The sequence below is a fragment of the Propithecus coquereli genome, unplaced genomic scaffold (genome assembly GCF_000956105.1).
Source record: "Propithecus coquereli isolate 6110/MARCELLA unplaced genomic scaffold, Pcoq_1.0 Scaffold2, whole genome shotgun sequence".
Lineage (NCBI taxonomy): Eukaryota > Metazoa > Chordata > Mammalia > Primates > Indriidae > Propithecus > Propithecus coquereli.
Genome location: NW_012144966.1, coordinates 5930412 through 5946546, shown reverse-complemented (window position 1 = coordinate 5946546; position 16135 = coordinate 5930412). Strand labels below are relative to the sequence as shown.

General features: G+C 33.9%; 1 protein-coding gene across 4 annotated transcripts in view; it reads left to right on the top strand.

Annotated features, from left to right (window-relative positions):
* The window catches only part of MTDH (metadherin), a 61118-nt gene that overhangs the window by 28270 nt on the left and 16713 nt on the right, over positions 1-16135 (top strand). The window contains exons 3-8 of one of the 4 annotated variants that reach the window (XM_012643615.1): positions 3230-3314; positions 3982-4158; positions 5578-5643; positions 6897-7133; positions 9865-9954; positions 12304-12402. In XM_012643615.1, the coding sequence (XP_012499069.1) occupies positions 3230-3314; positions 3982-4158; positions 5578-5643; positions 6897-7133; positions 9865-9954; positions 12304-12402 (754 nt within the window). The remainder of the gene's footprint in view (positions 1-3229; positions 3315-3981; positions 4159-5577; positions 5644-6896; positions 7134-9864; positions 9955-12303; positions 12403-16135) is intronic. The other 3 variants (XM_012643616.1, XM_012643617.1, XM_012643618.1) reach the window with 3 other exon arrangements.

Here is a 16135-nt window from a genome sequence, read left to right as displayed (position 1 = left end):
GTGAGCCTGAAGCAAAGAAAAAAAGTGATTACAATGAAAACAAAAGTAGAAATAATTAAGCATTTAGAGAAAGGCCAGACACCATCAATCAGTGGGAAAGCATTAGGCTTCAATTGCTTGACCATTGGAACAATTATAAAGACTAAAGTGAGAATAATGCAACATGTGAAACGCAGTGCTCCAATGAAAGCATCAGTTATTACTAAGCAGCATAGTGGATTAATTATTGAAAGGTTATTATTGATTTTGTTAGAAGATCAAAATAAGCGTGACATTCCTGTTAGCCTGGCATTGATGCAACATTAAATGAGGGTTATTAACCTTTAATTTCTCTTACCTCCTATCTAAACTTTTTGTACGAGTTCGTTTTTATATTCTATTCGTTTGAATTAAAAGAAAGGGCACAATAGTTTCTGTACTTATTACAGTACAGTGTATTATTACTACAGTATTACACTATTATTATTCCCACATATGAGTCATTTATTATTACTGTATGTGTAGTATTCATCAGGAATCTGAGTTACATACAAATCTGACCTAAAGATGTTCTCAGGAACGTATCTCATCCGTAACCTGGGGATGGCCTGTATTCAAATAAAATAAAGTAGAGAATCTAGAGAATATAGTGAAATATCTCTTATTCTCTTGCTTTCGAGAAGTTCACATTAGAAAAACTATGAACACTTGCACACATGGAAAGGTATGACAGTACTGGAAGTGTCCCCAGGAAGTTTGTGACAAGTGGCCAAATCTGTGACAGTTTTGAATGTTTCAGGATGCTTATATTTAAGAGAAAAGAAAGGGGGAAAGCAATAGTGATAAAGCAAATGGAGTAGAACTTGAGCTGGAGCAAAACAATTGAGTACAGGCCTCAGTTTCCTTATCTGTAAAATGGGGATACCTACTTTTGTAGTCAGTTCCTGTAGACCTCTGTTCAATATGGTAGCCACTTGCCACAGGTGGATATAGAACACTGGAAATATGACTAGTCTGAATTGACATTGCTATTAAATGTAAGATACACACCAGATTTCAAACTTAGTTCAACTTCTTTTTCATACTATCATAGTAATAGTTTTTTAATGTTGGTTACATGTTGAAATGATAGCATTTTTAGATATGTTGTGTTAAATATATTATTAAAATTAATATCACCTGGCCGGGTCCAGTGGCTCTTACCTGTAATCCTAGCACTCTGGGAGGCCAAGGTGGGAGGATCACTTGAGGTCAGGAGTTCGAGACCAGCCTGAGCAAGAGGGAGACCCCCATCTCTACTAAAAATAGAAAAAATCAGCGGGGCATGGTGGCTCGTGCCTATAATCCCAGCTACTCTGGAGGCTGAGGCAGGAGGATCGCTTGAGCCCAGGAGTTTGAGGTTGCTGTGAGCTAGGCTGACACCATGGCACTCTAGCCCAGGCAACAGAGCAAGACTCTTGTCTCAAAAAAAAGAGAATTAATATCACCTATTTTAACTTTTAAAAATGTATCTACTAGAAAATTTTAAATTATATATGTGGTTTGCATTATATTTTGTTGGCCAGCAGTGCTGTAGACCAGGGATAGCAAACTCTGGTTTCCTAAATCCAGCCAGATGACTGTTTTTATAAATAAAATTTTATTGGAATGTAGTCGAACCTGTTTGTTTATGTGTTGTATGTGGCTACTTTCATGCTACAGAGGCAGGGTTGTGTGGTTGCTACAGAGGCAGGGTTGTGTGGTTGCTACAAAACCATATGGCCTACAAAGCCTAACATACTTCCTGTTTGATTCTTTACAAAAGTTTGCTACCCTTGCTCTAGACTGTAATTGACAGATGTTCAATATGTTGTCTTTACTTAAGAGTAGATACAATGGAAACAGACAATAGATTAGTGATTGCCAGCAGGAAAAAGAGAAGTGAGGAGTGATTGCTAATGGTGAGAGAGTTTCTGTCTTTGGGATAAAGAAAATAATGTTGATATTTGTGCGACTTCAAATATATTAAAAACCACTGAATTGTGCACTTTAAACGGGTGAATATCATTGTATGTGGATGATATCTCAGTTTTTAAAAAGTGGATATGAGTCTGGTTTGTTAGATATAATAAAACAGTATGTATTAAACATGGTACATGTTAATGAGAATATGCAAAAAAACAAATAAATGCAAATCAATTATGAGCACAGTAAAAGAACTTTCAAAAATAGTTTTTTATATACTCCCTTGTTAAAGACAATTTTTAATCACCTTTAAGAGATCATGCCTCTTGAAAATATTTACAAGTTGTTTATTGATAGGAAAAGCAATTAGCTGTCATTATTGCTTACTCATACAAAAGGCTTATAATTAAGGTACAGTCTCTTATTTAGTTGTAAACTTAACTTTAAGCTGAACATAGCTGATCTCAATAAATAGCTAAAATGAGTGAATACAAATTATAAATAAAAACACTATTTTATGAATATTAATTTTCTTCTGTAAGCACTTACATAAATATGTAGAGTTGCTTGCTTTATAGAGTTCTTAGCAAGCTTTTGAAAAAAAATAATATTAGTTGAAGGGAGTTAGAAAGTCTTTCCAAAATGTCTGTATCTTGCATATGTGTAGATATTTTATCTTTATTGAATTATTAAACATCGATATACAACTCCCAGGTATTTTTACATTGCTTTGAAACTGATGAAATATTACCTACTTTATATAATTGACTCACTAATTTGTTATACACAGGTTGTATCAACTATCTGCTTTAGGTAATCCAAAAACCCAATAATCGGTACATCATTTTCCTTCTCAACAGGGGCAATAGGTTTTAATTTTATTGCTCTGAAAATGCCATATTACAGCACCTTATTTATGATGTAACTTAGTATAACATGTCTAAGAGCACAGACTTTGGAGCCAGACAGACCTAGTTCCTAATTATAACTTAATTTACTAAATGTAACCCAGGACAGCCTTTTTATTAATAATATTTAATATCTCTAAGTTTCCATTTCATCTCTAAAATGGGGACAGTACCATTTTTTTAAGGAATAAATAGAAAATGAGTGCAAATTAGCACATAGTAACCACTCAATAAATGGTAACTTTATATTATTATTGCCACTTAATATGCTGAGTGTTTTAAATCAAACATTCAATTTTTTTAGTTGTCAGCATCATACATTTCATTATGTATTTTACTGACTCTTACCTTTTCAAAAACATAACGAAATATTAAGTAACATTCTATTTTACTTTCAGTCAAAGAAAAATAAGAAGAAATCAAAGTCAGATGCTAAAGCAGTGCAAAACAGTTCACGCCATGATGGAAAGGAAGTTGATGAAGGTACTTGAGCAAGGGAAAGGACTGTAGAAAAATTTTAATCCTTTTTTACCAAGGTGTATTATATAAAAGCTGCATTTGTTTCACTTAATTTTGTATCTAGCTCTTCTTTTTCATTACTGTAGATTTTAATGTACAGATCTGTGACATTGTTAGGAAACACTTTTGTTAAGGATCCAATAGTGCTTTTCTGAGGGGAACTGCCTTGTTGAAATGTAAGGTCACACTCAATATTTTGAGCAATTGAAAAGCCACTCGTCTTGTTTCCCAGAAGTATGTTTTGGGTTTTTCCCCCATTATCCTTAAATATACCATTCCTGCAAGGCCAGGTACAAAATTCTTCAGTAAGCCATTTATTAGCGATTATATAACACTCTCCTATCATTTCTCCCAGCAAGATAAAAGATACAAGATGACTTAACATCTATCACTTTCTCTAAACCACAGAGGGAGGATTTGATAAAAATTACTACAATAAATAATGGCAATTTGTTGCCTAAAAAACATAACGGGATTAGGATAAATTAATATAATGAGCACTCTTGGTTTTTAGCTTAATATCTAAATTTATCATGATATTTTGTATGCTCCACCCCATTTTTCCCCCCAAAACTACAACTTTTTTGTCTTCCCCTTACTGAATAACATTTTTTTTCTGGGGCTGCGTCAGGAGCCTGGGAAACTAAAATTAGTCACAGAGAGAAACGACAGCAGCGTAAACGTGATAAGGTGATGACTGATTCTGGTTCATTGGATTCAACTATCCCTGGGATAGAAAATACCATCACAGTTACCACCGAGCAACTTACAACTGCATCATTTCCTGTTGGTTCCAAGAAGAATAAAGGTATATTAGTGGAACATAAGAGTGGTACATCAAATCAAACTCCTTTTATGCAGATGTACAAAATATTATGTCAAAACCTGACTATTTTGAACTGCTAACATCATTGTGCTGATATACCCTTCTTCGTGAGAATATTGTGAACCATGTATTGGTTTGCCTAATACCAGCAGTGTTACTTGTTACATATTGCCTAATGAATGGCCTATTAAATTAAAATTTGCCTTTCTGCCTTAAGTCACATGAGAAAATGATGTTGCCTCTTTTCCTCGTGTGTATTGCTTTACCCCAACTCTCTTGCATCTCCATTTCTTACAGTGGATAAGACATTTACTAAATGAAATAACTTATCATCATTCTGCATGTTGGACGCTTTCATTTAAAGATGAAACAAGCATGTTCTGGTTAGTGCAGGTTGTCTGGATTTCTTATCCCCCCCAGCTTTTTGAGAGTGCCATAGGTGTTTGATAAAGGTAGACCAGAATTTCAAAGATTATGAGCTAATGTTCTTCCTCCCAAGTATTTCGGATGTTCATACTATCCAATACTGATGGCTTCTTGGTACCTCTTTTACATTGCCATCATTTTTACCCTGGCATCTGCAAAGTGATACTATTCAACTTGCCTCAGGCTTTGGCTTATCCTTCCTTCATCTTTTTGTTAATGCCTTTCCACCTCCCCATCCTTCAGTTATTTCTGGATCTCGCTTTCTTAGCCTTGTTACCTTTTAGTGTTTTGCTTGATAATTTGGTGGAATTTATTGCCATGTTACAGCAATGACTGCTACTGAATCCATTTTCACTGTCCACATATTAGCTTTGTTTTAGTATTTTTGTTGGTGATTCTTTTTCACTGTCTTGTGCATGCCTTCCATGCTAGCACAATCATATGTCATGCTGGTTTTTTGATATGTTGTGATCATTATGCTTTTTAGTGTCAGAGAAATAGTATTTTTGTGTTATGTATTTTCACCTCTTGCCATATTTCCTAAGTCCTGGTCCCAAATACTGGCAAAGTTCTTTCTTAATTTGATGTATTTGCTTCCAGGATTGTTGAAAAGGCAACTGGTATTGTTGAGAGGTGGCAAAGTTGAATCCAATCACAGAGCCCAGTGCTCCAGTTCCTACTTAAAAGAATCGTGATAACTGTTATAAAATAGCAAACTCTATCTGTACTTAGGCAGTTTTCCGGGTTCTTTATTGGCATTTTAGTTGACTAAGAATATGGTAACTAGAGAACTCAATTCCTTACAGACATGTGAAATATGTTGTAAAATTGACTTTTTTCCAGTGGAAGAATTTAGCACTTGAAGGAATAATTTATTATAGATAATAAGTAAAAATTAATTTATATGTTACTCCTAATTTAATGTGCATAGTGGCCTATTTAGTATTAAATAAATGTTATTTCTATTTCAACCAGGTGATTCTCATCTAAATGTTCAAGTTAGCAACTTTAAGTCTGGAAAAGGAGATTCTACACTTCAGGGTGAGAGAAATTACACGTAACTTAAATTGAAGGCCCATCAAAATAGAAAATTACATACATGTCTCTTTCCTCATATGAATGATGCAGAAGGAAAGAAAAAGTCTTAAAAATGATTTTTAATTACTAAAGTAGCATAATCGTAATCCAGAGATTTTGGAAAATAAAAGAAAATCATACCCACCTCTAACAGTCTTTGGTATGTTCTAGTCTTTTCCCCCGTATATAAAAACATTCTTTCAGCAATAGTTTATATGCAGTTTTGATTCTTGCTTACCTCACTTAATCCAACAGAGAAGAAGGATCTTTGTTAGACATGGGTTTAATATATGTATATGGAATAAGAGTTTACTCTTACATATTAAGAAAAAGCCTAAGTTCTTATAATTTTTAAACTGCTTCCTTGATACAGTATCAAATATTTCACAATAAACAGACTATAGTTTGAGGTTTTTTAGTGCTTCACAAATAGAAAATGCATTTTATTTACTCATTTATAATAACGATTGGATTAAATAGTGTATTGCTGACCTGAAAACAAAAGTGTTGTAGTAAAACATAAATTCAGAAATGAAAAAAGCACTTTCTTGTTTCAGGCTTGTTCAGTGCTTATTCTTAGCACTGGTAGCTTCCTTTGTGCCCATGGTTCTTGATCCTGGCTACACATCACAATCATCTAGGAAGCTTTAAAAAAACAGCACATAAACACACATATGAAAAGAAACATGTATACACACACATACATACATACAAACATACTGATGCCTGGGTTCCACCACAGAGATTCTGGTTTTAATTGGTCTGGGCTGAGACTCCAGAGTCTATTTTTAAGAAATTTCTCAGTTGATTTTAATGTGCAGCCAGGTTTTAGAATCACTGCCTCATACATAATATATGTAAACATTTAAGGAAAGAACATGTATCCAAGGAGAAGTCTTCATATTCTTAGTGGGTGAGTATTCCAGAATGTGTCATTTTTCTGTTTGCTCTGTTGTACTTCCTTTGAGCAAGTCTTTCTGCTATTGAAAACTTCGCTAGTATATATGTTACCTTCAAACCTCTGATTAAATTTAAGGCATCTATGGTGATGATGTCGCTTTAAAATGTATTTCTGTCTTTAAAGCTCAAGGTATTTAAAGGGCAGTAGGGGAAGTGAATGATAAATATAAGTTGAACAGTCATAGAAATTTTAAAATATCCCACTTTTAACAAGAAGTCATGTACCTGTTTTTAACCTTTATTTTCTTTTCTTTAAGTTTCTTCAGGATTGAATGAAAACCTCACTGTCAATGGAGGAGGCTGGAATGAAAAGTCTATAAAACCCTCCTCACAGATCAGTGCAGGTGAGGAGAAGTGGAACTCTGTTTCACCTGCTTCTGCAGGCAAGAGGAAAACTGAGCCATCTGCTTGGAGTCAAGACACTGGAGATGCTAATTCAAATGGAAAAGACTGGGGAAGGAATTGGAGTGACCGTTCAATATTTTCTGACATTGGTAAGAACTGTTGGAAAAATTTAAGTTCATTTGAAATTGCTAATCTTGTACATTTTTAGTTTTCCAGGAAGAGAATACCTCATGAATAGAAAAATTAGTAATGTCATACAGAAATAATAATATAGTAATAATTAACCTCAGATCCTTTTCGTGGAGCAGAGTGGGAACTAAATAAGTAAATAACAATGTTTATCATCTACTCTTTACCTAGTGCTTTTACATACTTTATCACATTTGATTATCAATGTAGCTAACTAGTATAATTATGTATTCTTAGTGATGCGATACATGTAATGTGTGAAGAGTTTTTGATTAATTTCAACAATTCTAATGAGTCTAAATAAAAATAGTAAATGGAAGTACAGTTTAAAGCATTCATTCATAGAGTGTTTTATAGTCTGCAAAGTGCCTATTTATGATTAAATTTTCCCTTGAATTTTAATGATAAAGAACAGTACTCGAGAAGCTTATTTCTGTTGAGAGCCATCAAGTTAAAAGCAACTTAATTTTCAGGTGTACGTGTATTACGGAAAAGAAATCCATGTTAAATGTGGAAAACTGTAAAAAATAAGGAAAACCCCATTGTTACCATCGTACCACCCAGTGACAACCACTCTTAGTTCTTTATGGTCTTTTTTCCCCTTCTCTTGTGTATAAGTTTTGTTTTTGTTTTTTGTTTTTGGCATAACTCGGATGTGCATTTTTATATTCCTTCCCCACCACTTAACATTGTAACAAAACATTTTCCTCACTGTTTGTATTTTTATATATTGGCCGTATAATGTATAAGCATACCATAATTCACTTAACTAGTCACATATTATTGGAGAAATTATTTTTCTTTTTTTAAACCATTGTAGATAATATTGCATTGAATATATTTGTTTTTAGGACAGAGTCTTGGGAGCAATATGGGATTAAAGGCAATATGGATGTTTATAATGCTCTACTACATATTATCTAAGTACTTCCTAAGAGAGTTGTTCTAATTTATACTCTCAGCATCAGTATAAGTGCTCATTTATCATATGCTTACCAAGGTTGAGTATTTTTTTTATTTAATCTTTTCTAATTTGATAAGCAAAAAATACATAAATTGTTTTGGTTAACTTTTAAAATCACTAATGAGATTGGATGTTTTTTCTACAACTTTCTTGATCATTTCTGTTTCTTGTATGAATTGTCTATTCATGTTCTTTGCCCATTTGTCTAATGGCCTCTTACTGTATTTTTTTTTGATCAAGTGATAATTTCTTGTGTGTTAAATATAGTTTTTTCTCTTGTGCTATTGCAGATATTTTTGTTTATTTATTTTAATTTAGGAGAATAGACACTAGAAAGTTTTTAGTGTTTAGTAGAAAAAACTGTTTCTTTCTTTGTTGTTAGCTTTTCCTATCACTTTTTTACTTATTTATTTATAGAGATGGGTCTTACTCTGTCACCCAGACTGGAGTGGCACAATCATAGCTCATTGCAACCTCGAGCTCCTGGGCTCAAGTGATCTTCCTGCTTCAGCCTCCCACATAGCTAAGACTGCAGGGACGTGTCACCATGCCTGGCTAATTTTTTTATTCTTTTGTAGAGACAGGGTCCTATTGTGTTGTCCAGACTGGTCCTGAACTCCTGGCCTCAAACAATCCTCCTTCCTCAGCCTCCCAGAGTGCTGGGATTACAGGTGTGAGCCACTGCACCTAGCTCCCTATCACTTTTTTAAAAGCTAACACCCTCAAGAATCAAACTCTAGATCATTTACTAGTACTGTTTTTAAGCTTACTCTCCAGTCCTCCTGCCATGTCCAAAAATTGGGTAGAAGTATCAAAATTTGTTTGAAAGAAACATTCCCTAAATTCCCATTCTCATTTTTAGCAAAGAAGAAAGCATGGATTTTTGTGCTATAAAAGAAATGGTCAAGTTTTATGAGGTAATGTTAGGAACTGTGACCTTTTGGGATATTCGCAGTTTATTTATAAAAGCTATGTAGTGTTTCACAATTAGGATATGCATTAGATGGTACTTATTTAATTTTGCTACAGTTTACATTAAGCAGCAGGTTAGAATTCTTGCCTAGATGGATTAGGACCTTTGTTGAAATTGAAAGGGAACTATATTAGGTTTGCAATGGGTCGGTCACTGAGAAGAGACAGATTGACTAGTCTCCTGGAGGTTTCTTTAAAATAACTCATATATAAGAAAGCAATGTCTTAAAAGTATTGAGAAGATAGCATGGTATAGAGGAATGAGCAGGGACTAGTTCAGACAGATCTATTCAGTATGAATCCTTTTATGGACATTTAGGCTAGTTATTTAACCTGTATGACCTCATATTTAAATAATTATGAGGATTGGTTATAATGAATGTCAAGTACCAAGTTAAGTTCAGTGCCTGGCCCAGAGTAGTTGCTTGATTATGATTGATAATAAGGTAGCTTGATATAGTGGAAAGAGGATAGACTTTGAAAATTGACTTGAGTTCCAGTTGTTTTCTAGCTATCAGCAAGTCACTTAACTGCTTGAAACTGCCTAGCAGGGTTGCCATAAGAATTGGAAGTGGCTGGTTTAAGGGGCCCAGCCACATAATAGATATTCAATAAATAGTTGGCTATTGCTATCTTAAGTGGTTCTAATCTCTAAGGTTATCTTTAAATATTGTTATTGTCGTTTTAAATCTATACGTATCTTTCAAGTCTCATTGCAAATTGAAGGTTCCAAGTGACGTTCTTTATTTTAACAGCTGCTTGGTCTAGTGTGGATAGGGGAATGAATACCTCTGAACAGAATTCTGCTTCTTTTGCATCTCTCACACTTAACTCTGCTGTTTCTGGTATGTGAAAACAGTCTTTCATTTAGTTAACAAAAAAATTTTGTTTAAATTAATTTTAGTGCTTGTTATTTGAAAAACTCATCTACAACAGATATTGCTAGCAACATAAGTAATAGATACATAAAGTGGCAGAGGCCTTTAAAAAGCGGGGGGGAGAAGAAGGCCTAAATTCTCATGCACAAGTTGCTTAGTTCCTTTCTTTAGGAAAGTAAAGAAAAAATCTGTGGCCTCAGATCACACAATTCATTGGCACACAGATAAATATGTGTGGAAGGCCTTCCCTTCATGGGTCATATTCTTCTGTTACTAGTATACTCCTACCATGCTTTTAGTTGCAGTTTGGCATTTTATTTTTATTCACCCTTACTTATCATGAGTTTCTGGCTAAGCCTGTCAGATTTTGTGGCCCTCCGCTTAAAAACTCTGAGTATCCGTTGATTTAGAAAATACACAATTACACAAAATACACAACTTCTTTCAATTCGGCATTACTTAAATGCATATGCCACTTATTAATCATCTAGAAGCTATGTATATTTAACAAATATTACATAAATGTGGGAGACATTGTTTAGTTTGCAGTGCCTGGTTCACATTGGAATTCATGGACCCAGTTTACTAATTGTGTAGTTTTGCAGTATCTAGAATCACTAGCCTAGAACAGGGGTCAGCAAACTTTCTCTGTAAAGGGCCAGATAGTAAGTATTTTAGGCTGTGTGGACCGGGTGTCTCTGTTTGCAGCTACTTAACTCTGCCATTGTAATAGGAAAGCAGCCAGAGACAATACATAAGCAAATGACTGTGTCTGGTTCCAAAATAATTCTTCTGGTGGTTTTTTTTTTGTTTTGTTTTCTTTGTTGTTGTTTTGTTTCCTTTGACCATTTAAAAATGGTCCTCTAAATCTATTAAAGTAAAGAAAAAAAAATTTTTAATGTAAAAACTATTCTTGGCTAATGGGTCATGCAGAAACTGGGTGGTTGGATTTGAGTCTACAGGTCGTAGATTGCCAAACCCTAATCTCACAGACCACATTTTAGTTCCAGAGGCACAAGTTCATTGTCTCCCTCTTTTGGTGACTTTGTACAACGCAGATGCTATTTTCCTCATATATTCAGAGAAAGCAGCATAAGCCGCCAAAGGAATAGCACCACTATTGACAGTAGTGCTTCTAAGCAACTAATATACTAATTATATATAATTTTACAGGGTTACTGTTATTTGTTAAAATTTACATTAAAAATGTATAATTATTATGTATATATATATCAGGCAGTTATCATATTAGTGGAATGCTAGTAAGATCATCTACAACCAAGTAGAAGTAAATAAATTGGTAAGGACCCTGGTGGTAGAAAGTGATTGTATATAAGTTTTATACTAGCCTTGTATCTTTTTTTAACCATTTCTTCGTATCAGTGGCTCTGAATCCAAAGTGAATATCAGAGTCATCTAAGGACTGCAATACACATGGAAAGTCTGATTCGGAAGGTCTAGGGTATATATATATCTGATGGAAAACCACTGCTTTGCACTTACATTCTAAAATGAATTTATGTCTGTAGAGCAAGGCTTTTTGCCCTGGCATCTATGAACTGATACGCCCCAAAGACTATGTGCAAAATTTTATATTAAGTTCTGGAAGTAGGCCTCCAAAGCGTTCATCAGATTCCTAAGGACTGTGTGAACCCAGTCTCACCCCACCTACTCCCACACACACACCCCCCCCCAAAAATAAAAACAGACAAAACTTAGAAGATAATATTCTGTTTTCTTTAAACCTGAACTCAACTCAGTCTCTAAACCTCCAGCAACTCTTGTTTCTCTGGCTTCTCTCTCTCCCACCTGTCTAGATAATCACCTGTTTCTTTAACTTTCCTTAGCCTGATAGTTCTAGCTAACTCACACATTTTCTAGTTCTGTTTTTCGGGGTTCTGAGGATATAGACATACCCTGAACATCCAGGACTAAAATGATCAATGGCAGAGATTTCTTTTATGTTTTATTATTTTCCATTAAAAATAAAAAACAATTTTTTGACTTCTCAAAATGTGTAAATAACTACCTTGAAGTATATATTACAAAAGACAAAATCCTAATGGATTGGTATGAGGGAAAAAACATATTTCTGATCAATGAATTAGATCAAGTGATTATCACAGTTAATTTAAAATTACCCTCAACTCTGCTTTTCCTTTTAACTTAAATCTTTTTCTAATGTCTGAATTTTTCCTTGTAGGAGAAATTTAAAAAAATAATAAAGTCTCCGTGTGCGAAGTATAGAGCTATTATTATGAAACATCATTAGGAAATTCCATTTTTTAATTTTATTGCATTCGTTTTTCATTTAAGGGTCTACTGCTGAGCCAGTTTCTCAGTCTACCACTTCTGATTATCAGTGGGATGTTAGCCGTAATCAACCCTATATCGATGATGAATGGTCTGGGTTAAGTATGTCCTTTTAAAAATTATCAGTTTTTTTATTTGTTTTGTTTTGTTTTTTTCAGAATTTTCTTTCTAGCACCCTGAGTTCATGCTTTGTTTTGATTTTAATCCTAATTTCTCACCTTTAAAGGTCATAGTAATACACCAAATGTACTACTTAAAACTTGATTATTGAATATATCTGTAGAATTAAAACTAAATTTTCATAATGCCTGAGGCAATATTTAAACATGAAGTTTTCTTATAGTTGCTTTGTAGTATTTCTAGTTTTTAAAATTTTTGTTTTAAATGAATGAATGTTTCTTCTCCTAGTTTTAGTGTAATAGAGTAAATAGAATGTACAAGAATGGCTTTGAATTTGTGAATCGTGCACATATTTGTGCTTGGTAGAAAACAACTTTCTTAGCCCAGTTTCCCATACAAGCATAGAAGGGTTAAAGGAAGTCATAAAGGGGGAAAGGGAAAAAGAATAAGGTTTTTATGTTCAGAAAGCTCATGCTATCTTTGTTTTTTTAAAAAAAAAAAAAAGGTATCTGGAGTTTTTTCCCCACATCCCCAAATGTCAGAATTTACTCGTTTCTCTGAACTTTTATATCACATCCTTTTCTACTATTTACTTAGCACTTACGTGTTAACCTGTGGGGCTTTTCACCATTTTGGTCTTTGTAAAAACGTTTTTTTAAGAATATGTTTTATTTCTCCAAGTGGAATTGAAACCCTCTGTAAACAGGAACTATCGTTTACTCTTTTACACACTCAGTACCCAGGGCAGTGCTTTATGCATAGGTGTTCAGTAGTAATAATGTAATAAAAGTAAACACTGGACTATGTGCCAGGCACTGGTCTAAGTCTTTTGCATCTTATTAACTAATTTAATACTTATAACTATTCTATGAAGTAGGTTTATTTTTTTTCACACTTCCCAGATGAAGAAACAGTGACAAAGAAAAGTTATCTAACTTTCCCTAGGCCACACAGCTAGTTAAATGGAGGAAGATACTTTTCAAACCTTGCTAGTCTGGCTCCAGAGTTCATGCTCTTAACCACTACATGGTACAGCCTTAGTGATGATAGTAATCATGAAGGTAAGCAGGCAACACGATAGTTAAAATATAGTTCTCACAGATTAAGGGAGATGAGGTTAGAAATGTAGATCAGGGAGGGCCATATTATGAAATGCCTTGAATTGCTGGCTAAAGATTAGGGAAGTTTTGAGTACTAGCTTAGAAGGTAGATACGAGTTTTAGTCCTGACTCTATAATACAGTATCTCATATGGCTTGGGCTTTCATTTTCGCTTATCAGGGAGCTGTAAAATGGAGCAAATAACCTGTCATATCTGCTTCCATAGGTGGTCGTGAGGTTTTAATGAGGTAACGGATGAACCTAAAAGTTCTTTGTAAATTACAGTCGTTCCCTCAGTAGCCATGGGGGATTGATTACAGGACCCTCCTCGGATACCAAAATCCACAGATGTTCAAGTCCCTTATAATAAAATGGTATAGTATCTGCATATAACCTGCACACATTTTCCCATATACTTTAAATCATCTCTAGATTACTTATAATACTTAATACAATGTAAATGCTAAATAGATAGTTGTTATACTGTACTGTTTAGAGAATGATGGTGAGAAAAAAGTGTGCATGTTCCGTACAGACACAACCATCCTTTTTTTTCCCAAATATTTTTCATTCAAGGTTGAATCCACATGTGCAGAACTCACAGATACAGAGGGCCAACTGTATAAAGTATCATCTCAATCCAGCTATTACAAGAATGTGAAAATGTTATTTTTGGAAGAAACAGTCTATCTGTGCTTTAGGAAGAATTATCAGCTATATGCAGAGTAGAATTGATGAGTGATTATATAAATAATAGGAGTGATTGTAGAAAAACAGCAGTAAGGTATCTTGGGCTGCCATGGGTTGAAGCAGAGGAAAATTGAGCAAACAAAGCTCCAGGTTTTCCTGCTGAGACAGAATAGCTCCACTTTTATCTATATTAGGATTCTTTGAATATGAAAAACATGATTGGCTGCTAAAATAAAGGATTTTTAAAAATACGTATCTACAGGATTCTGTATTTAAAGTAGTATGTGTCAGGTACACCATCTTCTTCAAGTTTGTTGTGCTGTGTTGGTGGTCTTTAAGTCCAAAGTTTCTCTTTAACCTCATTGTCTCTGTGAATTTTATTTTTTGTGTTACCATCTTTAATACAGCTATTTTTTGGTGCTCACGAATTTAATTATTACTTCTGAATTTATAGAATGTAATTTAGCATTTGAGATTACTAATCTACAAAGTATATTACATTAGCTGTACATTTATAGTATGATACGATTAATATATTGACCCTCTGGCTCAAGGTATAGGATCATTATCTTCACAGAAAGGCATTAAATTTGTCTGAGTTCTTATGTATAAGGTTAAGATGCTAAAGTACAAAAGATAACATTCTTTAAAGACGTTTTAATCTATCATTTATCTTGACCATAAAGGAACAACGTCATTATGGCCCCTGTAAAAGTCAAATGTTGAATAGAACTTTATTTTTGTTGGCACACAGGAGTGAACAAATTAGCTGTAGTATAGTGAAGTGGTTAAGAGCATGAGCTTTGAGAACAGACTACCTGAATTTGAATCCTAGCTTCCTGGCCTTTGCCCTTATGCAGGTTACATGATCATTCTATGCCTCAGTTTCCTTATCTGTAAAAATAATAATTCCCTCCCCACAGTGCTATTAAAAGGATTAAATGAGTTAATACACATAATGCACTTAGAACACTGCCTCACACGTGGTAAATAATCCAGTAAGTGTTACTGTCGCCATTGTTGATATTCTTCTAGTGGCAAAATTAGTAGTCTACTCAATGGGGTTAATTAATATTATCTGTTTAAACACTAAAGGATGTCTTTCTAACATAATTGTTTTATTTCATTAAGGCTATTAATGTTGAATTAAGTTCTGACAAGAAACAACTGACAACCAAATAAAGACCAGTGATGAGTTGCTTAAGCCTAAAACATTATTTCACAAGCAAATTAAATAGAACCATTACTCTTTGAAAAGAAAACCAGTATGGCTCTTTGAAAAGACATTGACAAACTAATGGGAGAATTTTGAGAAGAGAAATTACTCTATTTATAAATGGAGAAAACTATACTGTGTATCATTTTTAAGGGAACTATGTCTAAGAAGTTTATGGCCATTAAGCCAATGAATCTTAAGAATTATTTATTGAGACATCTCCTGATGACTATATTTGGATTTACATGATTGATCTTTTGTTTTAAAGTAGTTTTATTTTATCCCATTTAATTAAAAAAGTCCGAAATCAATAAGCATGGAAAAATCATCGTGAGACTTTATAAAATCAGTAGAGATTTATGCTTCTGTTAATGTTCTTACAGAAGTTAAGCCATAGGCTATAATTGTTCTCCCAAACTTCATGGCCATCTAAGCCTTTTTCAAAAATAGTTTTACTAAGTACTTTTGTAGATTTTTATCCCTGATCCCCACCTCCCACCGTATTGATTAAGAAAATGGGTCATATGTTAGTATATTGCCCATTCAGTTGCCTAAACTTTTTACCACTTGATAGTTTCTTCTTTTCTGGGAAGAGGTCTTAGAGATATGGCGTATGGACAATTTTCCAAGTCTGTGTTTCTTATCTGTGAGATTTAAACAAAACCAATGACAGCTTTGGCATTTGAATCTCCTAATGGTATTGTTAATA